Source organism: Notechis scutatus, chromosome 1 (genome assembly GCF_049901735.1).
Source record: "Notechis scutatus isolate UNSWTSFEM ecotype Mainland chromosome 1, rNotScu1.2, whole genome shotgun sequence".
Classification (NCBI taxonomy): Eukaryota; Metazoa; Chordata; class Lepidosauria; order Squamata; family Elapidae; genus Notechis; species Notechis scutatus.
The window spans coordinates 21172223-21198393 of NC_142009.1; the positions used below are offsets into that span (position 1 = coordinate 21172223).

A 26171-nucleotide genomic window follows, 5' to 3' on the forward strand; every position below is an offset into this window, starting at 1 on the left:
CTTTTCTGTCCATGACTACTGTGGCATTCCCTTTGTCTGCTGGGAGTATGATTATGCTGCTATCTCTTTTCAGGGTTTGTAGCGCTTTAATTTCTTCTTTCTGCAAGTTGCTTTCGGGTGGTTTACTTGTGCATAGGATGTTGGTAACTTGGTGTCTTATTTTATCAGCTTCATCTGTATTTAATTTGGTTAGGCTGGATTCTACTGCACATATGATGGATTCTGTGGGGATTTTTTTGGGTGCTATAGCATAATTGAATCCTTTGGTTAGGACATCTGTTTCTGTTTTGGTGAGTTCTCTGTTGGAAACGTTGTATACTAATTGTTTCAGGTGTTGTTGTGAGTTGTTGGGGGCTTTCTTGTCATGTTCTAATTTCTTTAATTTTTTCAAGAGTATCATTTTTGTAAGTGGTTTCAGATTCAGCTCTCCAAGTTGTAAGTTGTTTTATCTTGTCCCAAAGTAGAGGGTGGATTTTGCTGCTCAATTCCAGGTGTAGTGCTAGCAAATCTTTAACTGATCTAATTGGAATCTCTTACTGTGGAGCTTGTTCCTTAGTAGAGCCATTTCAGTTCTTTTCAGGATACGTTTAGTGGCTGCTGTGCTTTGATGAAATGTTAATTTGAAGCAGGTTGGTGTTGTATTGTTGTCTCTGCAGCTGCGTAGGAATTGGAGGTCACATAGTATTCCTGCTCTTTTAATTTCCAGTTTCTCGTAGGTTTTGATCTGGCTGTTTATTTCCTCCCCGTAGAGGTTTGATATTTGTTTTCTTAAGTTTTCGCGGGTACTTACATGTATGGCATTCAGCTTTGTTCGGGTATTTTCCCACGTCATTGTAGTTGTTCTTTTAAAGTTGTAGCAACGTTTCAGCAGAATCTCATCTGATGGCAGATGAGATTCTGCTGAAACGTGCTACAACTTTAAAAGAACAACTACAATGACGGGAAATATAATATAAGCTGAATGCCATACAACACACACACACACACACACACACACACACACACGAAAAAGGTACACGTCTCATGCATGACCCTGAAGAGTTAAATTATAATCGAAGGATACATAAACAAGCTTAGTTCCTATGAAGCAAAGTTTCCTCACCTTCTGTTTTAAAGAGCATGGTTTCAGCTACAAAACCTCCAGGCTCCCTCTCTCCCCCAGAAAAGTCACAAAGAGGCAGAACAAAAGAATCACAGGTTATTTTATTTCAAGAACAAGTCTTCTTAAAATTATGTACAATCGGTAGCCGGGCTGCTTGGCCAGTTTCCAAACACAATTAGGCATCCGACCGCAGCTTCAACAGGGTGATGAGTCAAGCAACGGGAGGCAAATTTGTGTCCAGAAGAGCAGCGCAGGACTGAAAGCATCAAGAGATTGGATCAGCCTCAGTCCAGGATCTCATCCAGTTTGGAACAAAGCGAGGGAGAAATAGAAGGGGTGGTTTGGAGAGAGCTCAGATTCATATAAAATGAGTCCCCCCACCCAAGAGGGAAAGAACAAAGGAAGTGAAATGTCACAAGCAGGTTCCTCTATGGTCCATGCTGAGGCATAGCATCTAGTTCCACCATCACCCTCCACACATGCCTTCTACAACAAGGAAGATGAGAGCTTCATTTGAGTGGTTCTCCTTATAAACCACTGCTGCTATCCCTTGCCTTCCAAATGATTCCTTCTGCCTCCTCTTCAGACATTTCCCTGGCACCCATCCCACATGAATCCCAACAACCAGCTGCTGACCGAAATGAAAACCGTTGTCACTGTATTCTTCAGGGCAGCCCAGGAAAGACCCCCAGCCTGTTGATAAGGCTGAAGGTGACCAGTGTTGAAGGGCCAAGGTCATCTAAGCACCATTTCCACCAGAGCAGAGATATCTGTGAGATGAGACAAGGGCGTTCCTTTTTTCAAAGAATTGTTTGTTGGGTAAAGACGGGGCAGCAGACCCACCCTCAGATATGTCCTGTAGCAGCTACCAAACAACCAAAGAAAGAAAGAAAGAGTGAGAGAGACAGGCATGCTGGTGTGTTTCTCCATTGCTCTGAGAGTCTAGCTCAATGTGATTAGTTCTTGCCATAGAAAACCAAAGCCCACTAAATTCCCCCTGCTGAACAGTCTAACGGAATGGGTAGGAGCTAGAGAAAGGCAAGGTATGCACAGATGCACGGTTCCCTGGCGGCAGAATGATGAGTCCTTGCCCTGCTCTTCACCAGCCACCTGCAGTCACCCCTCTTTTCTGCAGTAAGTGCCCCCTAACTCCAAACATCCAAGGAGTAGCGGCCCTTGGTCATCAGTTTCTTGACATAGTCCACAGCCTGCTGCTGGTTCATCTTGCCATATTCAGCTACAATCTCATAAAAGGCATTCTGAACATCCCTGGCCATGTTGCGCGCATCACTGGAAGGAAGAAAAAAAAAGGTGGGGGGGGGGAAGGTTAAAGTCAGGCAGTGAAGATCAGTGGCTAGAACTCAAGATAGAAAAAAAATTCAACAAGCAAGCTTGGAGAAATGGCATGTTGCTAATTTCAGAGGACATGGGTACAGACAGAATTGCTGCCTCAACATTGTGGAGGAAAACAGGATCTAAAGATGGGCAGTTACAAGATGAGGACAACAGTATTTTACAGATCTAAGTGACAAAAGCACACTAAACACCCAATTGCAAGCAAAGAGTCCCGTTTCAGTCCCATTTATTTCCAGGCCGAGCTAGGAAATACTCCTGCCTGAGCCCCCCTCTCCCCCCCCTCAAAAAAAATTTGTGCCATTTATCCTCTGACTGGGGCATGGAAATAGAATTCCTTCAACTGAGCCACTTTGATGGGATCTGTAGTCTCCATGGATAGATGCTAGGTCAGCTGCTAGGTTGCAATGGCATAAGAAAGCTTCTCAAGATTTATAGTTGGCTACCTCTTGATATAGAATCAAGGGTTCTCTTGATGAAGTTGAAGACTGAAGTTTGTGGGACGAAAGATGGGGGTGCCGTATTGTTATAAGGCTGACTGACATTCAGTCAATATATCCAGGGAAGTCATCCACTTCACTCACTTGAATTATTTTGAATATTTTTGTGCTTTTGGCAAATTCTTCAAATTCTGAAAATTCATACTGATAATTTACATACTTTGCAAGGAACTTAACCTTTCCTGGTACCCCCAGATATCATTATTAATACAAGAATTTCCAGCTACTACGGCAATGCTGTTTTCTTTCTAACTGTTGTGCCCCAGGAGCAAAATTATTAATTACTTGTTTTCAAGTCAATTTCTGACTGCTCACTGCTGCAAGATAACCTGTGAACAAACAGAGCCTTGCCATCCTTACCCGCACACATAGATGTGACCATTTCCTTCGCTGATCAACTTCCAGACATGCTCCTTGTTCTTTTTGAGCAAGTGCTGCACATAAATCTGAAAGAGACCAAATTTGATGTCAAGAGCTGCGTATATCCTCTGATTGTGTCTCCTTCAGCATAAAAACTGGCATCTGCTTTTTTTTTTAAATGATAAGATATGAGGACAAAACAGCTTTTGAAAAAAATAAAAAATGCCTGGTCCAAAAATCAGTTGAACCAAAATGATAGCAGGGAAGGAGTCGAAAAAATATTGTTACATTTTCTAGAATTATAGAAAATACGGGCATATTTGGTTCTTTTTCTTTTTTCAATAGAAGATTATCCAAGCACAAAACATACAAACAGCTCATTCTTCAAGCAGACCCAGCCCAACAGGACAAGTGAAGGCAAAAATGCCCATGGATGGTGGAACGTTATAGAATGGAGCAGTCTTACCTTTTCTGGCTGGTCCCTCGAGAAAGCCACATTGAGTTGAGTAAGGGCTCCTTCTTTGACAAATTTGGCAAGTTCTTCCTTATAGATGTAGTCCTCCTTCTCGTGCCGGCAGCCAAAATACAGCACAGTCTCCCCAACCTCCTTGCCTAAAAGACAAGGACACATTCCTCAGTCCACAACTGCTGAGTGACCTTGTGTATCCTTGCAACAAATAGCAGCCTGAATGTGCTTCTTCAGATCTGATCTCTGGTTCAGACAATAAAGAATAACCGAGTTGGAAGGGACCTTGGAGGTCTTCTAGTCCAACCTCCTGCTCAGGTAGGAAACCTTATACCATTTCAGACAAATGGTTGCTCAAATCTCTTCTTAACTTCCGGTGTTGGACCATTCACAACTTCTGGAGGCAAGTTGTTCTAACTGTCAGGAAATTTCTCCTTAGTTCTAGGTTGCTTCTCTCCTTGATTAGTTTCCACCCATTGCTTCTTGTCCTGCCCTCAGGTGCTTTGGAGAATAGCTTGACTCCCTCTTCTTTGTGGCAGCCCCTGAGATGTTGGAACACTTCTATCATGTCACCCCTAGTTCTTCTTTTCATTAAAGTTGACATACCCAATTCCAGCACCATTCTTTATGTTTTAGCCTGCAGTCCTTTAATCATTTTTGTTGCACTTAGACCTATATACTGTTCCATAGTGCTTTAGAGCACTCTCTGAGCCTTTTACAATGCCAGCATATTGCCCCAATAATCTGGGTCCTCATTTTACCAACCTTGGAAGAACGGAGCCCTGTCAGGATCGAACTCTATACTGTGGACAGAGTTAGCCTGCATTCCTGCATTCTAACCACTGTGCCACCAGGGCTCCTCACATGACCCTGGGGATGCTGTAGACTTTTTTCTGTGCTGTTGTACCTCTGAAATGTTTCTAAACAAATTGTTGCAAGTCAAGGACTATCTGTGTTTAGATGGAGAAGTTCAGTTATTCAGGTTCCTGCTTAAACCAATACACCTAAATGTAAACATGCCAAAGCCAGGGCAATGAAGACGACTTTCACTCCAATTTGGTTATGAGTGAAAAGAATATTTGGGGTTGCATCATCGGCACAATTGGATTCTGTCCTTTGAAAAGTTATTTTTCTCCCTCGTTAAGTGCTTTTACAGAAGAAGGCATGGATCGATTCTGATTGAGTCAATCTATTAAAAGGAGAGTCAGCCAAACTATTCAAATCAGGTGCCTTTGGTCACACTATCAGAGGTTGACAAAGGAACTACAGCTCCATTATGACCCATTGGCAACTGCAATAGATTACAACGTAATATGTTTTTATTTACAAAAGAGATTAACGTGAAATGGTTTGCAAAAAAGTCATTCACAGACAAATCAAAGATGGATTTTGTAAGCCGCCCAAAGTCTGCTGAGGTGGGTGGCCATAACCAGAGGACGATAACGAGGATGATTTACAGCACTTATACAAGGAGATGTTAGCAAGAATGGACTGAAGCTTTACCTAGCTGAGGATCCTAGTTCTCACCCCAACCAGTCAGCTGTCAGACAACTGTTTTAAGGAAGCCTTAAAGCAAGACACAAAAGCACATTGGGCACATGAGCCGTAGTGGCGCAATGGTTAAGAGTGCAGTACTGCAGGCTACTTCTGCTGCCTGCTGGCTGCCTGCAATTTGGCAGTTCAAATCTCACCAGGCTCAAGGCTGACTCAGCCTTCCATCCTTCCAAGGTGGGTAAAATGAGGATCCAAATCGTTGGGGGCAATAAGCTGACTCTGTAAACTGCTTTTAGAGAGAGCTGTAAAGCACCGTGAAGCAGTATCTAAGTCTAAGTGCTGTTGCTATTTAGGGCCAGAATAATGAAGTGGTCAAAGATGTTTGATTCGGTGCAAGGAGACTCTTAATTCAAGCCTCCACTCAATCAAATGGGCATGGCTCTAAACCAGTCCCTCCATCGGCCCAACCTGCTTCACAGGATGGTTGTTTGGATGATAATGAGACAAGATAACTCGTTTAAGTTGTCTCGAGCTCTCAGAGAAAAGGCGGGAAAGGAAATGCAACAACTAAAATAAACAGCCTATTGCCTCTGCCAGCAGATGATCTATTTTACCACGACAGCAAACCATCTGGGGATTTCCCTGGCTTGCTTTCCAAGCAATTTGCTCCTCAAGAGGGCCAATCTGAGCTCAGCACTCACCTTGTTGTTTGAGCCAGCCCCGCTCCTTGATGAAACCGATGAAGGGAGCGACCCCTGTGCCTGGCCCAATCATGATGACAGGAGTGCTAGGTTTGAAAGGCAGCCGGAACTGGGATTTCCGGACATACAAGGGCACTGTGGATTTGTGCCCATTCTCATTGGGTTGCTTCTTCATCAGCCAGTTAGTAGCCACCCCTTTATTTACTCGGTTCGTTTTGGTAGTGTACTCCACGACAACGGCACAGATATGGATGGAGTTTGGGTCTACCTGGAGAGGGGGTGGAATGCAAGAAAGAGCCATCAGGAGTTTTTAGGGACAACAGTGAAGTCTCCGACTGCATTTACATCGCACATTTCACTTGGGGACAGGATTAATCTCTGTCCAGGGTTCAGACTGAATCATAAACAACCCAAACAAACTGAGGCCATGGAACATGCTGAGCTATATATACTACCTAACCAAGCTTTACAGAAATAGCAGAGTAACAGAGTTGGAAGGGACCTTGGAGATCTTCTAGTCCAACCCACTGCTCAAGCAGGAAACCCTATAGATACCAGAATTCCCCAACCTTTCCAGTTTTGTGGACTGGGGAGTGATGGTGTTTCCGTGTGCGCAGCTCCCATTTTGTTGCGGTTAGCCGGCAGCAGGTGCGGACGGTGGAGGAGAGCGAGGACTCGGATGAGGGGCCAGGACCATCAGGGAGTAGACTGCTGCCTTCAGGGACTGTGGGAGCTGGCAGCAGTGATGAGGAGGTTCCTGAGGAGCCTGTGCCAAGTGCGCGTGAGCACAGTATGACTCATAGAAGAGAACAGCTGGAGCAGCACGGGCGACTCAGGAATAAGATGCAATGTAATGGCCCCTCCCTCCAGGGAATATAAGCCTGGTTTCAAAAGGTTTTTGCCTTTGCAAAAGGCAAAAACGTTCTAAGGACCCAGCATTGTATGTAGAGACTCCGGCTCATCTGAAGAATTCTGTCAAGGCTTTTCTGGTTGGACTAATTGGCTGCAAGCCATCTTTTATCTACAAAGAAGTTATCTGTAGATTAAAGCTGTGCAGGTTTGAGTTGCTGCATTTGTTTGAGATTTTCTTGCTGGTAACAGGGTTGGGTCAGAACATATTTACGCAAGCGGCGGGCATGTGCACCCATCGCTAATGCAAATGGAGCACGCCCACACGTGCTCTCCTACTGCTTGCAGAAGTGGGGATGCGTGCGTGCATCCACCTGCCACTTTGCAGCCTGATTTTGAACAGCTCAAAGCCCAGTAAAACACACTGTTATCAAACCAGTAGTAACATTGGTTGAATCACACCCCTGGCCTTATTCCATCTTCACTTGCAATTAGTGAAATCGTTGATTTCATCCCCTTCTTTCACAAATTCATTTCTTTCTAATAACGCACTTGTAAGAGCAGTAACCCGACTTCTAGCATCTTTAAACTTCTCATCAATGACTGTCCAGGCTGTGACATTGCAGCTGGGAGATTCATTGTTGCTGAAGTGAGAGGAAGGAAGACTCACACAAAATATCAACTGTCACTGCAGCTGGCGTAGGAAAAGTGAATAGTTGTTTTCCACTAAGGCCAAAACTGGGCCTGGGTGGGTGGGTAGAAGAACTAAAGTACACGTAGTTAAAAAAAAAAAAAAAGACAGCAGAACAAATACATTGAGTTGTCAACCAGGAGAGCTCCTGGCAACGCCTTGCCAGGGCGCTCACCTTGGATGTAGAAGCGATGGAGTAATAGCGAGCTTGAAGACGGGGAAGCAGTTCACAAAGGTGGTCAATAGGAGGCCGCAGAGAAGGGGTGTCCTGCAGGATAGCCAGGATATTCCTCCGGGACTCAACAACCCAGCTGAGATACAAAGTCTAGATTAAGCAAACATTTATGTTAGGGGAGAAAAGCAATCAACGTGGATTTATTTTCAAAAAAAAAGGGGGGGGGGCTGTTCTAGACAAATCAAATCCCAGGCTTAAGGTCTTTCCTTACTTGATATGCTCAAGAGGGGCTTCGGTCTGTAACTTCGATCCACCCTGGTTTGCATAGCATAATGGTTACATTCGGTGTATTGGGAGGATGGGGAAAAAAAGAAAGACTGCAAGGCTGGCTTAGCAAGGACAACTAGCTATTTCCTACCTTACCAAATCTGATATGTAAGCACCACCATGGGGAGATTCCCGGTCTGCTTTTTAACTTCTGAGTCGCTATTCAGGATGGGATTTTCCATGGGCTAAAACAGCAATCCTGAGAAACCAGACACTGTCCATCCTTATTCCGTTTCTGCCTCACCAGAAGAACAGGCTGGGAAAAGCTACGTGACTTATGGGACCATGCATGTCTATCTTGCCAATTTGCATTTCACCACTGAAAACAGATTCTGTACTGTTTTGCTTGTCTGATTCAAAGAAAAGTGGAAATCCCCTATGATTTCCAACAAGTTCTCCTTCCAAGGATCAATGGTACCGTATTTCCCTGAAAATAAGACCTAACTGGAAAATAAGCTCTAGCATGATTTTTTTCAGGATGCTTGTAATATAAGCCCTACCCCCAAAATAAGCCCCAGTTAAGATTGTCAGTCAGATGGACCCATTTATTACCATATTTCCCTGAAAATAAGACCTAATGCTCTTTTGGAGCAAAAATCAATATAAGACCCTTATAGTAAGATTTTCAGAGCTGGGCTGCAAAAAAATACAGAGGACCACCAGATGGCAGCATACTAAGTTTTTGCCTTTATTTTTGCCACCATCTACTGGTGACCTGGATTGTTGCAGTTCAAGTTGGGTGACACTAAAGCACAAATATAATGTTGAGAGCAGCAAACATAAATCAATACCCACCTTGCCTTCAGCAGAGGAGGAAGCCATCTTGCGCAGTTGCTCCTGCTCACTGGCATTTGTGGCATATTGTGCCAACTCATAGAGAACATTTGTACGTGGTGGATTAGTGATATCCAAATAGTAGGTCAGGGCTGTGCGGTATGAAGTTGGGCAAGGGAATGGATGCTTCTTGTTGGATTCCTCTGCAAAGAAGAGGAGAGAGGAAGAGTTCAGAAATTCAAATACAATGGTACCTTGATACTAAACTGCTTTGAAACCTATTAAATTCAGTACTCAACAATTTTGATGTGATAATTTTGTCCTGGTACATATTGTTTGTTTGGTACACAACATACAAGCTAGAACTTTGTGTCAGCTGCCTTGTGACTCACTAAATTATTCCTTATGGGGAAAATATGTTTGGTACTTATCATTTTTAGTACTCATTGCATCTCCTGGAACCAATTAACAATGAGTACCCAGGTACCACTGTATAAGCCTCCAAATCCAGCAAAAAGAGCCCAACCAACCATCCTGAACTTCATAAAGGATTATAACTGCCTGGCTGAGATTGAAGGGTCAGATCAACCATAGTTTTCCTAGTCATAACCAACGACTAACAAACTCCCAACACAGTAATGCAAAAGCTTCCACCACAGTAAGGCAAAAGATGAAATATCGGCTTTCTAACAGGGACCCAAAGTCATATTCTAACCTTCCCCAACCTAGCACAGCTCCAGCTAAGAACTATAGGAGTTGACTTTCACATATCTGAATGGCATTCATATAGGGAAGGCAATCTACCCAATTCTTAACTCTGCTGTTAACTGAAGAATTTTGCTGCACAAACATTTTTCTACTGCTTTGGTAGTTATAGAGAACCATGTGTCCCTGTAGGCAATGCAGGCTGGACAGGTGGATAAAAGCAGGACAAAATTATTTCATTAAAGTATCCAATTTCCAAAGTGTTCATGTGAGATAAGGTCACCTTGCGAGGGGAAAGAAAGCTCTCGTGTGAAAGAGACCAGCACACTTGAAATCTGAGAAATAATTGCATAAGAGGCACACAATGCAAGAGAACAAACCGTTCACTAAGCTGAAATATGAAACAAAGAAGGAGCTCTCAATTCAGTGTTTTTACCACCTCCCTCGCCATCCACACTGTAACAAAGGCACAATAGCAATGGCTCTGTTAAGAGCCTAGGCGGCGGCAGCACTAAAAGCTACCAACTGCTGAGCCCAGAATCTATTGGAGATTCAGCTGGAAGATTCATTCAATATCCCCCAAAATGCAAATGGAGCATGTCTGCCCCCATCAACTAATACACATTCTCAACAGGCCTAGCAAGTTTGGCAGGTCTCCCCACTTCAAATGTGGAAGTCTCAGGTTTATAAAGAAGTCCAAAGAAGACTGCAGAGTATCTTAATTGAGCAACCTGATTGGGCAACTGGATGTAAACGCCCCTGAAATCAGGTGTGGAAACTAGTTCTGCCAGAAGTGGATTCCAGCTTCAAATAGTTGCTATGGCACAGGCTGGAAATTAGGCCAGCATGAAACTTTTTGCTGCAACAACTGTCAAACAGCTGTCAAAGAATGAGACCTCTCAGTGAAAAGCAAAGTACGTTCTTGGTTATGTGCATCTCTGCAGCTGACTCTTGCTTATAAGGCAGTATTTCTCAATGTCACTGGAAGATGTGCAGACTTGCATTGCTGGCTGGGGAATTCTGGGAGTTGAAGTCCACACATCTTCAAGTGGCTGAGGTTGAGCAACACTGCCTTATAGTTATTAGGAACTGCATATTCCATCAGCCACAGATTGTACAATAAAAAAAGAATGGGAATGGTTGATCAACAGATCTGATTAAAAAAGGGAGAAACGTTTTCAAAACAAAAAAGCATATAACTTACACAAAGAAGGCAATCTTTATATACTCACCATCTAAATTGTTTAAGGACATCACTGTATCCAAATCAGCACCAAGTATTTCACCAAGTTGATTCACCAATGAAGTATCATTGGCTGGGTACACAGCAATATGGTCTCCAGACTCATACCTGATGAAAGAAATCAAGAGGTTGAGTTCATAAATCATATAAGGTATGGTTTAACTATGCTCTGTTGAATGAACAACTGCTGTCTGGCTCTATACAACATGCTAAGCCAAAACAAAAGCACATTATGGTTTTCTGAACCATAGTCACAAAGTTTAGTCTGACCCACATCACTGAAGTACATCTCTGGATTCACAGTCTATCAGGATTCCGGCAGTTACCCCAATTAAATCACGAGTCTCGAGCCAAACTTCCAAAACTTCAAAAGGATTTATTGGGAGTTAATGTGTCCGGCACTGCCTGGGTGTAGCCGACTCTGAGACACATCATTCATTGTCACCTTTGACCCTGGTTTTCCCTCACCCCCCAGGGTGTATCATAATTCATATTTTCCAATGGGACACATCCATAGCCAAAAGTCATCAATCATGTTCTCCAGTTCGAATTTTGCGAGGCAGAAACTTCAGTCACCTTGTTACTATCTTTGAAAACTATTTATGGAATGCACTTTCGATTTCCAAGCTGCCACATTGCTCCCCCCTCCCTTTCTGTTGGCAAGTCTAAAAAGACCATAGAAATATTTTATGAGTTGACACAGTCCTTGTTAAGGGTCCCCACTAAGCCTGGGAATTCCTTATCAACACTATTAATCCAATACTCTTAAAGCTAGGAGTATTAGCATTTCATCTCTATTATACTGGAGTCACACCTTTTCAAGCAGGAGGCAGCAAATCCTTTGACATGGATTTAAGGCTGCATTCACACAATGTGTTTCAGCTGGTTACTGAATTTATCCATAAAAGATAGTTCTCAGTTAATGACCATAATTAGAGCCAGCAACTCCTTCGCCAAGTGACATGGTTGCAGTCAACACCACGTGATCGCAACTTGCAATTTTCCTGCCAGTTTCTCCATCAACTGCTTGTTAGAAACTGGTTGTGAAGCACACAAATGTTGATCACAACCATAGGACACTGCAAAGGTCACAAATGCCTGCCAGTTGCAAAATCAGGTGATCACAGAGACACTACAACAGTCATAAATGCAAGGACTGGTTGTTAAAATAACTGTTTAAAGTTACTTTTTCAGCACCACTGTAACTTTGAAAGGTTGCTAAACAGGACAGTCATTAATCCAGGTCTACCTGTATGCAGAGTTTGTGCAAAACAATGAACTATTAATTAATTGTGCTACAACTTGCTAAACCACACACAGAGAAGTAATTTAGGTTATCCATAAACAAGTTGAGCAATGTTGTATAAACAAAACCTCTAACCTATTTAACTGATCTGGTTAACTGTGTTTTGTCAACACAGCCATCAAGCATGTGTTTAAAGCAAGCCTCTTTATTCCAGTGCCCTGCAGCTTTGCCGATTCCGAAATCTCCAAAATTCCCACTTACCTGATTTTGGACCCAGTGATGTCCAGTTCAAGATGCATTAGGTGTCTCTCTCCACCTTGGTTGAGCTTCCGGTTCAAAGAAACCGGGGCCAAATAGGGATTCTTGGCATCAAATGGTCTAGAAGGAACCCCGGGAGACGTATCTGGTTAATGACTTGAATGGTTTATTGCACTGCAATTGGATCTCCTGGACACATACTCAAGGAGGTCCTTAACATTGTTTGCAATGGCACTCATGCTACAGAGCCCTCTGCACACACACACACGTACACTCACCCCCTAGGCCAGGCACTCTCGCTAGTGGATTTCCAAAAAGCCATTCATGCAATACCTTTTGATATCATCTATGTTTTTTGCTATTTTGTAAATCACCAGGAGCTGCTTGAGCAAATATACCAAGTTTGCTTCCCCATAGCTCTGCATGGCATCAACCGTTCTTCAGAATTTTAAAAAATGAAACCAATAGAAGAAATATCATGAGATCCTGGTGTCTTCATGAACACCCGTTTGCTTTTCGATCAAATTGGGGGGGAAAAATTGCTGAAGCTTCCTACCCGCCCATTATATTCACTGCTCTGGTGGCACATCTGATGAGGAAGTCATTAATTAAAATAACAACAATGTGGGACTCCTACAGTCTGGCCACAGTCAGCTATTCCCCAGGAGTAGCTCTTTCCCAGGGAGGCTCCCCCTCATTCCTTCTTAAAAGAAAACTTCAGAAAAACTGTATTAACAGAGGGATACAGTCAAGATCAAGGGAAGTACTAATACCACTCTATAAAGCCTTAGTAAGACCACAGCTAGAGTACTGCATCCAGTTTTGGTCACCACATTATAAAAAAGATGTTGAGGCTCTAGAAAAAGTACAGAGAAGAGCAACCAGGATGATTAGGGGACTGGAGGCTAAAACATATAACGAATGGTTGCAGGAACTGGGGTTGGCTAGTCTAGTAAAGAGAAGGACCAGGGGAGACATGATAGCGGTCTTCCAATATTTGAGGGGCTGCCACAGGGAGGAAAGGGTCAAGCTATTTTCCAAAGCGCCTGTAGGCCAAGCAAGGAATAATGGATGGAAACTGAACAAGGAGAGATTCAACCTGGAAACTGAACAAGGAGAGATTCAACCTGACAGTGAGAACAATCAACCAATGGAACAGCTTGCCCTCGGAAGTTGTGGGAGCGCCATCACTTGAGACTTTCAAAAAGAGATTGGACTGCCATTTGTCAGAAATGGTGTAGGGTCTCCCGCTTGGGTGGGGGGTTGGACTAGATGACCTACAAGGTCCCTTTCAACTCTGATTATCTGTTATCTTTTATTCACAACTGGACGCTGCTAAGAATTCTCCTTAGGTTTAGTACCGTGCATCCCTTTTCATAGGGATTTCTTTAAATGGGATTTTAAAGAGAAGGGGTTGCTTCTTGAATTTTATTGTTTCTATTGTCTATGTGCCATGCTGATTTCATATATCACTCTTTGTCCCTTTAGGAATAAAAAGGGGAAGTAATAACAATAATAAAGTAGAAAATGGAACAGAAGGAGCAGCAGGTTATTAGAAGACCTAATAACCGTAATAAAAGGAGGAAGAAGAAATACCCTGTTTCTCCAACAATATGGCCTCCCCCAATAGGAAGTCCCAGCATGTTTTATGGGCATGAAATGAAATTAAGCCCCTCCCCCCAAATTAAGGCCTATATTAAAACATGCAAAATGGGGGGGAATGGTGGGGGGGGCTTGCCGTTAGGAAGTACTTTTGTTGCACACCCAGATATGGTGCTGCCTGCGTTGTCCCGATACGAAGTGCCCCACCAACGCCGAGGTCAACATCCAAGCCATCGCCGCCCGCCCGAAGATGCAAGGGGTGGAATTAAGTCCCCCCCCAAAAAAGATGGCCTAGCCATTTTTTCAGGGCTCAAAAAAAAGTAAGACCCAGCCTTATTATATGAGAAACACGGTAGGTATAATAGTTTTAAAAGGAAGCTGGAAGAGGAGAAGGAAGTACAAAAGAAGAAAAACTATTACTGCTACCACTATTACTGTGATGACGAGGATATATTTTTGGATTTCCTTGCAAGGGGAATTCAAACATTTCTAAATGGTCAAGATTTTATTGTTGGAAATGTTTACAACCAATTCAGTCCCTACCTATGGTGTGGAACGTAGTCTGGACTCCCAAAAGGAAGGGGTCGCATTCCAGAGGGCAAAGAGGCAGCCAAGCTTACACAGTTTGGCCACGAGAAAGAGAATTAAGAAGGCTCCTTCCTAGCAATTCTGAGATTACATCTATGGTGATGCAACAGTTGCACTAGTTTGGCAAGACTTTTGTCCATAGGTGAGGTACAATAAAATAAACTGCTCAGAAGTCATTCCAAGTGTTTTTCTTGGTTTGGGGAGGCCTGCCACTAGTTAATCCTTGGAGGGTTTTGACTCTTGTTTGTCTCTTTCAGCCTCCCTTTTGTTAACTTACGGTTTCTGGTTCTCATAGCTCTTGAGGCGTCCCATTTCACCCATGTAAACTTTGTCTGGGGCGATGTCTTTGTGAACCAACAGCTCGTATTGCCGAATACTAGAGAGAGAGAAAAAGGAGATAAAGTTTCTATAGAAAGTCAGCTTAACCAAATGGTTAAGGCACCAGGCTACAAAGTACACCTTAGCCATGAAAGTCAGCTGAGTGAATTTGGGCCAGTCACTCTCTCTCAGTCCAACCGTCCAAGGTTGTTGTTGTGGGGAAAATAGGAGGAGAAAGGTATGCTGGATATGTTCTCTGTCTTGAGTTATTTGTAAAAATAATAAAGGCAGGATACAAACAAATAAATGGATGCTGGGCTTTCAATTTCAGGGGCCAGAGTGGGATGGAGCTCATATTGCCACATGGTGAACCTGGAGGCAGACATTAAGGGACTGCCCCATGATCACAGCAGAGCCACAAGGCTGAGGGGTTTCTCTCTCCTTCTACATGCCGTATTTTTTTCCAAGAGCAGCTTATCATAGGTGACATGATGGGAGTGGATAGGGCCTCCATTTTCCCTCTTTGCTGCCACCATGCAAAACTGCTCTTGCTAGAGCTCGGAACTGCTTACTTGAAGACTACTCTAGAAATGGAGCTGAGAACCACCATTGCCCCCAACCTACTCTTTGCAGAAGGTGTATCAGGGCTTCCTGGTGCCCTCTTCTCTTACTAGTTGCCATTCCACACTGACCTGGTGTCATCTCCTGTGGCTTCCACGCCAAAATGTTCACACACGGCTGGCCAAAACTGTTCACGCCAAGTGATGAAATCTTCTTCCAAGCTATTGGAAACAGTGAAGGGGAAGATAAGGAAAACCAAAGGCGTCATCGTCAATATCCGGTATACAGATTAAAGATTCTCAACCCCAGCAACTTTAAGATGTGTGGATTCCAGCTTCCCGTTAGCTCTGGAATTCTGGGAGTTGAAATCCACATATTTTAAAGTAGCTAAAGCTGAGCAACCCTGATCCAGCTCCTTCGCCTTATCATCCCTTCTGACTTTATATACTGTCCCAGCCCCTAAGGCAGAGATGATTCAATCCTGTATCCCTCTGATCAGTTGCAGAAATGGCAACATCAGTTCTATTGGCATTTATAGGGGACATCAATTATATTGGCATTGATATGGGAGGTCAAAGGCCCAACCCAAAAGGCAGTCCTGTGGCTTTGAAAACTGCAGAGTCAGGAGGAAGTTCAACTTAGTACTATTCTTGCTTAAATGCACTGCTTTACTTGTTCAGCTGCATCTGGCCTTTCACACAACCAATAAGCTTTGCAGAAGGGTTTGGAAGGGGTACTAATTTTTCAAGCTTGTAGACAGTTACGTGATCTTTGGAATAGCAAAATAAAAACCTGCATTCCAAAAAAGTAAACCAGGCTAAAATTATATTTGCTTTCATTTGAATGCAATTACAAATGTATTTTATGAAGTGAAGTTATTTAAGGGCCTGGTTACTTCAGGGTTTGCCTATCTCTCATGGTATCTACCAGCCAATTCAATCTGGGAGGGCTGGCATGCTACGGGTTCATTCAAGTAAACAATGCCATTTATTGAGATCCCAGGAGTGTGCCTTTTCTGTAGTAATGTCTGCCTTCTGGAATGAGGTTGTCCCAAGATCTGAACACCACCACCACTCTACTGGGGTTACAAAGAGGCCTGAACGCCTGGCTCTTTACTTAGGCCTTTGGTGAGACTGACTGAAGTCTCCTGTTCACCTACATTGTTCTCTTTTGTTTTTATCTGGTTTGTTATTCTACCAGCATTCTACACCGCTTTTTTTTTTGGGGGGGGGGGGTGTCTTGTTGTTTTTATTGTAGTGCTTTTTCATGCTTAAATGAAAATCTGGAAATCACCCAGAGCTGCTGGGGAGTTGAGTAGCATACAGATATAGTAACAACAATAATAGAAATAATAATGTTGATATCAGAAACGTAATTCACTTTTTCTTCATATTAAAAATTATAATTGCATGGTATCTTCAAGAGGGCTCTGCGGGGCCATATCCAAGCTTTCTTAAGGTTACTTATATAATAAAATATACAATAATGTATACATACTATATGCATGGTTTAATGTAGCATGTGTATAATAAGATATTATTATGGTTGATCACACAGCCTGTGGTTTAGAATGGCTTTAGCCTTTTTATCCACATTTCAGTTTTTTCCAAGGACTAAGATAAGCAGCTATGTGATAGCAATAATATTAATATTATAAACGGAAGCAATATTTTTCCTTTTTCCTCCAATTATAAAAATTATAATTGAACGGTGACTTCAAACAGGCTCTGCAGGGCCACATTCAAACCATCTTAGGGCTCACATTATTCAGCCCTGTTCCAGAGAAAATAGGCATCCAACTCCATTTAGGATTGGCCGTGCCTGAAGACCAGCCTGCTACCCTTGCCAGCCAACCAACCAATTGGAGTAGAGATTCTAGCAGCCACTCACTTTCCATCATCATCTCCCAGGCCAAGTTCAAATATCCGTTGAGCTCCGAGTTCCTCCATCCTCTTGTCTACAAATTTCCCCATGGCGTTGAAATGCTCGTAAGTTTTGTTCCCAAGTCCAAACACCTGGAAAGCAGCAGAAGATTGGTTCAGCTCAGAGGCAATCAAAAGAGTCCGAGGAACATCTCTCCTTGGAAATCAGGTAATTTTGAGTTTCACATGGCTTTCCCTCCAGTTTAGAGGAGGACTCGGTCCTAAATGTCTGTTAAAACAAAGCTGGGCTTGAGACTTTCTTCCTCCTTTAAATTGGACGTGGAATAATTTTCATGGATTCACAAATGTTTACGATATCCGTCTTTTGAGGTCATAAAACAAATGTTTCAGTATTGTGTTTATTGCAACCAGAGCAGCACAACTGCTCTGGAATCTTCTTCACATGCAAGTAATCCTTGACTTACAACCCCAATTGAGTCTAACATTTCTGTTGCTAAGCAAAACAGTTAAGTGAAGGTTTTTTTTTCATTTTACAACCTTTCTTGCCACAGTTGTTAAGTGAATCACTACAGTTGTTACGTTAGTAACATGGTTGCTCAGTAAATCTGGCTTCCCCATTGACTTTGCTTGTCAGAAGATTGCAAAAGGTGATCACATAACCCCGGGAAACTGTAACCCTAAATACATGCCAGTTACCAAGCATCCAAATTTTGATCACTTGACAATGGGGACACTGCAATGATCGTGTCAAAAACAGTTGTAAGTCACATGTTCCATGCCACTGTAACTTCAAATGGTCACTATACAAATGGTTATAAGTCAAGGACCATCTGTAGTACCTTATTAAATGTCTCAAAACTTATTACATTTATTTGCTGCCCATCTCGGAGTGAGAAGCAGTTCTGTAGATTTCTGTTCAGATTCTATTTGCTTACGGACATTTTTAAAAAGAACAGTGGATAGATAGGTCTGCCTCTGTCACGTGCAGGATAAGTGTCTTACGATACCCCCAATATTATTTGTTCTTAATTATCTAGAGGCTCACATCACATTCAAAACAAATCAAGTTGCAATTTTCCTTATTCACTTTAGCTTTAACTTCTTCCATTACTGATCTTCTTCCTCACACACCTATAACCCATCCCAGTTCAAAGTTTAGCTATTAAACTGGGTTTTCATTTGGCAAACAAACCCAGCCAATCGTGATTTATGTTGTAAAACTTGCTCAAAGAAATACTAGCTTGCTGTGCTGTTACAACAGCTGTGATTCCTATACAAAGCTTCTATAACAAGAGACACAATTAAGCCAACTTTTTCTATGGCTGGGTGGGGCTGTAGCTTTGTATGCATCTGACTAAGTTCTCCACTTCCTTGCAAAAGGGGACCTATGTGCAAAGAACAGCATAGGCAGAACTAGCCGAAGAAGTCAATTCTCAGAGCACAGAATTTGAAAAGAAGAGGTGAAGAATTTCCATTTGCCTCTTCCTATTCATCCTGCAAGGAATGGTTAAAAATAATAATAAAAGGCCAAAAAACAGCGAATGAAGGATCTTTGTCCACTTTGGTTATAGTGCTTTCTTTTAGAATATCAGAATGCATTGATACACCTCAAAAAAATAATCATAAAGGAATCTGCTACCTCCCAAAAAGAAACACACACCTCTGACATAAATGCTGTCATCAGTGTTCAGATGTAAGAGGCAGAAAAAGGAGGAGGAGGAGGAGGAGGAGGAGGAGGAGGAGGGAGGAGGAGGAGGAGGAGGAGGAGGAGGAGGAGGAGGAGGAGGAGGAAAGGTGGAGACAATTGACAATTATTATAAGAGTGTGTACTTGGCTACTATAGATTGGAGATGGTTGACTCAAAGACTTCAGCAAGAAAAGGGAGAAGGAAGGAACAGGCTTTATCCAGAATTACAGGCAACCAGTGTGAAAGAACAGAATCACTGGATAGAGATTAGATAATATTTTGAACCAAAGATGGTATTATAATTGGAAAATCAAAATCCATAAAAGAAGAAGAAAGCAGTGGTCAAAGCAAAAAAAAAAAAAAGCCAGGTCTAACTCAGAGGAAATAACATTATTTTCCAAGTGTTTTCTCTTGTTAGAGTGGGAAAGGAAAGAGAAAAGGACTGTAGCCACAGAAACTGAGCTGTGATATTATCTGGCTTAGGTCATTAACTGTAGAGGCTAGTAATATGCTATAGTTATTTGCTACATTTATTACTGACCATTAGATGGAAGTACTAGAAAGAGCAACTAATTTGGGAGAGCTGGATTTTGAAGGATGGAAGTGGACAAGAGCTTCTCAGATGGCAGGCACAGAAGGACATGACTTGAAGAACACTATTTATGGCTGGAGAGAAGAAGAGAAAAATGCCTGTTTTCATGGAAGCAGCCCTAGGAAAATAAAAGCTAGGAAATAGCTGGAAAGGTAAAATAATGAGAGATAGGCTTAAGATCTCTTTATTAGCTTTTCAGTTGCCAAGGAAAAATGGTCAAAGTCGTTGCCTCTCTTCTGGCATACAGCAGCACCTCAAACAAGGAGCTAATGATGCATTTGAATACACTGAGAAAAGAACAAGAGATACGAGTAGTTTGATCCCTGGAGTTCAATCACCCACAAAGTGCTCCAAAATTCAAGAACAATTCTCAGAGGAATAATATTTGTGGCTTCATTTGCTTCAACTCTCAAGTGTGGACACAGAGGGCACAGAAGCCAACTTGGCCCACACACAGGAACTGCGCTCATCAGCTCTAGAATGTAACATTCATGACTTTCTTCTCTCCTTGTCTGAATTCAGATTACCCTAAGGGATGCAGCTACGTTGACAGCCTGAAGAATATTGTTCCTTTTACCCGACTAATGGACAAGTTTAATCGCTAATAAAGGAGAATATTTGTAGCCCAGGGTGGAAATGAAGGGTCTTTGGTGCTCTCTGAGCTTGGCTGCTTTCTTGCAGACATTTCATTACCCAAACTAGGTAACATTATCAGCACTGATGATATTACTTAGTTTGGATAATGAAACACCTGCAAGAAAATGACCAAATTCAGAGAGCACCAAGAACTCCTTGGGTTTATCTATGACATAACTGGGTAAAACAAAAGCAAAAAAGGAGAACTGTGCTTTTGTTATTCAGTTCTCAAAACAAATTCCATAGAACAAATAAGAAAGCTGGCTGCAGGGCAGACTATACGGTCCCAAAGCTCCATCTGAAATAAGATTAAAAGCCGCAATGTGTATGCCAAGCACCTTATGCTAGAGAAGAGAGGCAGAGATCATTGAAGAAAGCTAGGGATGTAATTCTAATTGCTTGGGCAGAGGGACAGTGGATCTGATCACCCACCACCCTTCCTATACCTAATGACTTTCAGTGAACAAAATTGCTGTAAAAAAGGAGAGTAAAGGGGAATTGGAAATGTTGAGCATTCAACAGAACAGAAGGAGAATGGAAAAGAAGGGAGACCTTCACTGATAGTCTTCAAACAAGGATATCAGAATTCCTCTAGTGCAGAGATCTCCAAATTTGGCAACTTTAAGACTTGTGGACTTCAACTCAAGAATTGAATGCTGGCTGGAGAATTCTGGGAATTGAAGTCCATAAGTCTTAAAGTTGCCAAGTTTGGGGACCCCTGCTCTAGTGGATCCATGCTGAGCAGGGGGTTAGACTAGGCAAGGTCTAAGATACCTTCCAGCTCTACAATTTAACAAGCATGCATGCACTTGCACAAAAGATAACTTTTCTCCTTTACCCTTTGGCCTTCCCTCTCTAATAGGACTCTGATTCTTCTCCGGTTAGTCTCTTCAAAAATGAGCATTTGTGTCAGGAATTGGGGATAACCGGAACACTTGATCATACAGTAATAATTTTCTGGGATAGCCCCCTTAGCTTTCACGGAGTGCATAAGGGCTGCATTCCGATGGATTTTGTATATTCAGAATTCATATCCACATTACAAAGAAAAGGTCTCAACTTCTGGGCAGCACACTTTGGTTTCTCAAGCATCCTATACCCACTGTCTCCCATCTCAAAATTAACACTGAAGTGATAATCTAAGCTCACCGCGTATGTTATACCAGACAGTTTGGCATCTGTGTCTTGCAACCAGTCGTAGAAATCTTGGGCATTATCGGTGGGATCCCCTTCTCCGTAGGTGGCCATGCAGAAGACTGCCAGAGACTTATCAATTCCTGATAAATGAGTCAGGTCCGACTATATGAGAGAGGGTACAGAAAAATAAGCAGCTCATAAACACCAGCTTTTCTTTCTATCCAGGGGAATTCTGGTCCACCATGTTAACAATTTAACAAAAAGACTGGAGATAATATGAGGTTCACTTAAGTTTTCAGGCCCCGAGCAAGACTCACTTCACTGATTCCCTGTCTTCTCACAAAAATCATCTAAATGTCATACAATTCCAGCCATTCTTTTACTTGGGTTGTCATTATTACAGTCTTAATTCTGATGGTTTGTCAGAGCCTTTTGAGAGATGACAAGACATCTAGCGTACAAGGCATATTTTACTTAAAAACCAAGTGATAATTATTCAAAATTATAACCAAGTGCAGTTTTCTCCAACCTGAAGCTATCCAAATGTGCTGATTGCAATTTTCCCTCCAGGTTGAGGCAAACAGTAGAACTCTTAGAGGCATGAAGTTATATACTCAATCTCTGCTGCTTAAAGAAGAAGGAAAATTAAAACCTTTTATCGTTCTTTAGATCCTGGAAGCCCAGTGCAGCTACATTGCTGCTTCCCTTCTGCAGGAGAAATTGGGCAGACATCAGGAAGAAAAAGCTGGTAGAATCTAGGTAGTAGAGAGACCTGGTGGTGCAATGGTTAGAATGCAGTACTGCAGGCTAACTCTGCCGACTGCCAACAGTTCAGTCCTGACTGGCTCAGGGTTGACTCAGTCTTTCATTCTTCCGAGGTCGGTAAAATGAGGACCCAGATTGTTGGGGGCAATAGGCTGATTTTGTAAGTCACTTAGAGTGCTTTAAAGCACTATGAAGTAGTATATAAGTCTAAATGCTGTTGCTATTGCTCTTCATGCAATCCTCCCCAATTTGTCTGCTGTCCCAATGTGGAGGGAACTAAAATTTATATAGAATTCCTATTTTATCAAACCACAGCAGCTGGAAAATTCAGCAAGCTGAAGTCCTATCACCTAGGGATAGCACCAGGTTGGGAAAGACTGAATTATTACTTATACATGTTAAAAGTTTTTTTCATGGACATTTCCTTGACAGCAATCTTCCGATATTTAGTAAATTGAAATCTCAGCATATTTAACAGGACAATATAACCTCAAATTCAGGTGATATCAGCAAGGATTGAAACGGGTGGCAAGACTGCTGAGAACATACCAAGTCATATTCTTCTGGATCAGCAGACATGCCCCGCATCCCGTAACGCTGAGCATCTTTTGCAAGGCGGTTGGCAAATTCTTCAGCGGTCCCCGTTTGAGATCCATAGAATACCACAACGTTTCTTCCCTGGAAATGAAATCATGATGGGAGAAAGAAAATTTAGCAATGACTTTGGAACTGCTCAAAGTCAATGAAGTTATTTATGCCAGATCATAATTTCTATATCACTACAAACAGATCTGAAATCAAAACAGAAATTAATTTAGTCTCCTAAGTCTATCAGAGAGAAACAGATTTGACTTTTAGCACACAGTTTTCAGATAAGCCAAAAAATCAGGCTCTCTTGAAGACATGGCCTTGATTACATGTGTTAATTTGCATCAATGTGCAACACCATCAGAATGCACGTGATATCACCTGTCCTCTCTTGGGACAAAACCAAGTATTATTTGAGATGGGTGGGTTTTTATTTTCCCTTTTAAAATATGTAAGGGGAATTGTACCCCATTTGTTGTTATGAAATTTCCTAAGTAAATGTTTTCAATTCTAAAGATTCAAGCAGGCTCCTCTAGCACTGAACGTCAGGGAATGCGTTGTTCAGGACGGTTGTATAGGCGTTCCATTTATACTTCTTCGAATGTAACATTCTGGCTAGGGGACAAACAGCAAAGCATAGAACAGGAAAGACACGCACTTCTACACAACACACAGTTGGGATTTGGGAGTTTGGCCCATCTATAGCCATCTGCAACCTACGCTTACCCATCCATTTCTCTTCAGCGTAAGTATGCGGCAATACCTACATTCAGTTGCAGATAACTCTTCAGTCACGCTTAAGCATGCAATATTTTGTAAGGCTAATTAGTAACAGAATGCATAGAGAACAGACTGAACAAGTCCAAGTTGCAGCTAACATTTTACATGTGTTTTTTCCAGGAAAATGCAAATGTGTATTCCACACTCCTTTGCAACTCTCTAGGGAATGCTAAAATTATTATGCTAACTGTTCCCTGTGCCTTCTTTGTCTTAAATTATTAACTAAGGGAAATGTATACTACTGACTTATCCAACAGCTTATTAACTCCTCCTTGAGAAAGTGGCATCCAATAAACAAACTGATCTGGCCGTTCCTAAAGAAATCTATTCTGCATATGGAGGATGAAAATAATTATATTTTCACCAACTGTGGCTCAGATGAGTAGTAGTAGATCAACACTGGACCCATTCTTTAGATCCACTGATATCCAAACAGAAAACATCCTGTTTTTCTGTTGGATGACCAGAAAAGGGATAGGGATGCAAGTATGTGAAATACCAGCTTAGAGGTTCTCTTGGACCTTTTACCAGTTTCTTTGCTATAGCAAATGGCATCTTAGATGGGCACTCTGGTCTGAATGGGATGCACTGTTTACTTTTAGGGCAGATCTGCTCCTGTTGGTATTGCCAAATTCAGAGCCAGTAAATAGAAGGAAGAGGAGGAGGAATTTAAAATGGCCAAAATCACGCTTCCCTATCTGTTACCAGGAGCTTTTTAAAAATTAAGTAAATTCTTGGGGTATTGTTTTGCTACTGGTGTTATGGTGATTTTATACATTTATTTTATATGATTTTTATTGCTGTTCTTGCTAATCGAGTTCTCTCTTGTAGGACATTATTTTAATTACCAAATAGTCTACAAGAGAAAAGAAACAGAAATAGAAAAATAGCAATCACATTATTATGACTTGTTACAGCCAGCATGTTTAGACCAGATTTGGCATTTTTATCCACCAACTGAGCCCTTTTCAAGGCCCTGGAATAACAAGCAAATGTTGTTTGATTGAAGTATCATTGCAAGATATAAGCTCTTTCAAATAAAGCTGCCTTTTAAAATTGCCCAATAGTGATTTTGTTAATGCTGACATGGTGTTCAAGCAGTGCTCTAGTTCAGGGGACTTCAACCTTGGTAACTTTAAGACTTGTGGACTTCAACTCCCAGAATTAATTCTGAGCGTTGAAGTCCACAAGCTGGCTAAGGAATTCTGGGAGTTGAAGTCCACGGGTCTTAAAGTTGCCAAGGTTGGAGAGCCCTGATCTAGATGTTTTGGGATTGCACTAGGGGCACCTATTACTACAGGTAGTCCTCAGGTTATGACCACAAATGAGCCCAACCTTTATGTTGCTCAGTGAAACATTTTTTAAGCGAGTTTGCCCCATTTTATGACTTTTCTTGCCAGATTTGTTAAGTGAAATCATTGCAGTTGTTAAGTTAGTAACACTGTTGTTAAGGGAATCCGGATTCCTCCATTGACTTGTTTGTCAGAAGGTCGCAAAAGGGATTCTCATGACCCCGGGACACCGTAACTGTCATAAATATGAGTCGGTTGCCAAGCATCTGAATTTTGATCGTGTGACCATGGGGATGCTGCAACCGTCATAAGTATGAAAAACGGCGATAAGTCCCATTTTTCAGTGCCGTTGTAACTTTGAAAGGTCACTAAACGAACTGTTGTAAGTCAAGTACTACCTGTACTGCTACTATCTTTGCTTTCTTTTGCCAGTTATTCCATTTTTATTTGCGGGTCTTTGTATTTTGTTATTTTCTTCCGTTCATTCTCTATTATTCTGCTGTCTTCAGCTACTGCCATGTCCTCTATTCAGACTTGTCTTTCGTATTGACAATTGTTTAGTCTGAGGTGTTATGTGGAGAGTGCCTGTTTGAATTCAAAAGTCCCAGAGCACTATCCCTTATTAATGAAATAATTATTATTAGCAGTACAGGTTGTCCTTACAACAATTGAGCCCAAAACTTCTCTTGCGAAGCAAGACAGTCGTTAAGTGAATTTTGCCCTGTTTTATGACCTTTGTTGCCACAGCTGTTAAGTAAATCACCACAGTTAAGTTAGTAACACAGCTGTTAAGGGAATCCGGATTCCTCCATTGACTTTGCTTGTCAGAAGGTCTCAAAAGATTGCAACCACCAGAAATACGAGTTAGTGGCCAAGCGTCTAAATTTTGAACATGTGACCATGGGAATGCAATTGGTCATAAGTGTGAAAAATGACCATAAGTCACTTTTTCAGTGCCGTTGTAACTTCAGTCATTAAGTGAATTGTTGTAAATCGAGGACTACCTGTAGTATCACCACTAGATTTGTATGCCACCCAAGAAACTACTTTTGAGGCAAACCAAAAAGTTGTTGAACAAATAATTAATTTCTTAGCAATATTTTATGCAATATATAATTTATATATATATATGTTTGTTTTCTTAAGTTTTCACGGGTACTTACATGTATGGTATTCAGCTTTGTTCAGGTATTTTCCCACGTCATTGTAGTTGTTCTTTTAAAGTTGTAGCAACGTTTCAGCAGAATCTCATCTGCCATCATCAGGCTTCTGTATTGTGTCCGTCTGTGAGTCAGACTTTTACAGTGGTTTCAGATTTAAATTTGGGGCAGCCTATTGCTGTGCCAGAATGGTTTTTCTTCATCCTGATTGGTTGGGAGTCTTGGTCTGTGTTTATTGGTCTCGGAGTTTGCTGTGTTCTGCTTGATTGGTGTCTCTAATATCTTCTGTCTGTTTTGTGGCTCTTTTTGTATCTTGATTGGCTGGCAGCATTGTGTTG

At 41.9% G+C, this 26171-nt stretch overlaps 1 protein-coding gene across 3 annotated transcripts in view; it reads right to left on the minus strand.

Annotated features, from left to right (window-relative positions):
* Window positions 1–1184: 1184 nt before the first annotated feature.
* POR (cytochrome p450 oxidoreductase) overlaps window positions 1185–26171 on the minus strand; it is a 55655-nt gene continuing 30668 nt past the window's right edge. For all 3 annotated transcript variants that reach the window (XM_026672441.2, XM_026672440.2, XM_026672439.2), the window contains exons 4-16: window positions 22563–22691; window positions 21261–21410; window positions 17204–17328; window positions 15445–15534; window positions 14712–14810; window positions 12248–12364; window positions 10730–10848; window positions 8814–8995; window positions 7692–7841; window positions 5977–6244; window positions 3782–3927; window positions 3316–3401; window positions 1185–2392 (exon numbers count right to left, since the gene is read on the minus strand). In XM_026672441.2, coding sequence (XP_026528226.1) covers window positions 2248–2392; window positions 3316–3401; window positions 3782–3927; window positions 5977–6244; window positions 7692–7841; window positions 8814–8995; window positions 10730–10848; window positions 12248–12364; window positions 14712–14810; window positions 15445–15534; window positions 17204–17328; window positions 21261–21410; window positions 22563–22691 — 1806 coding nt within the window. In that variant the 3' untranslated portion in view covers window positions 1185–2247. The remainder of the gene's footprint in view (window positions 2393–3315; window positions 3402–3781; window positions 3928–5976; window positions 6245–7691; window positions 7842–8813; window positions 8996–10729; window positions 10849–12247; window positions 12365–14711; window positions 14811–15444; window positions 15535–17203; window positions 17329–21260; window positions 21411–22562; window positions 22692–26171) is intronic.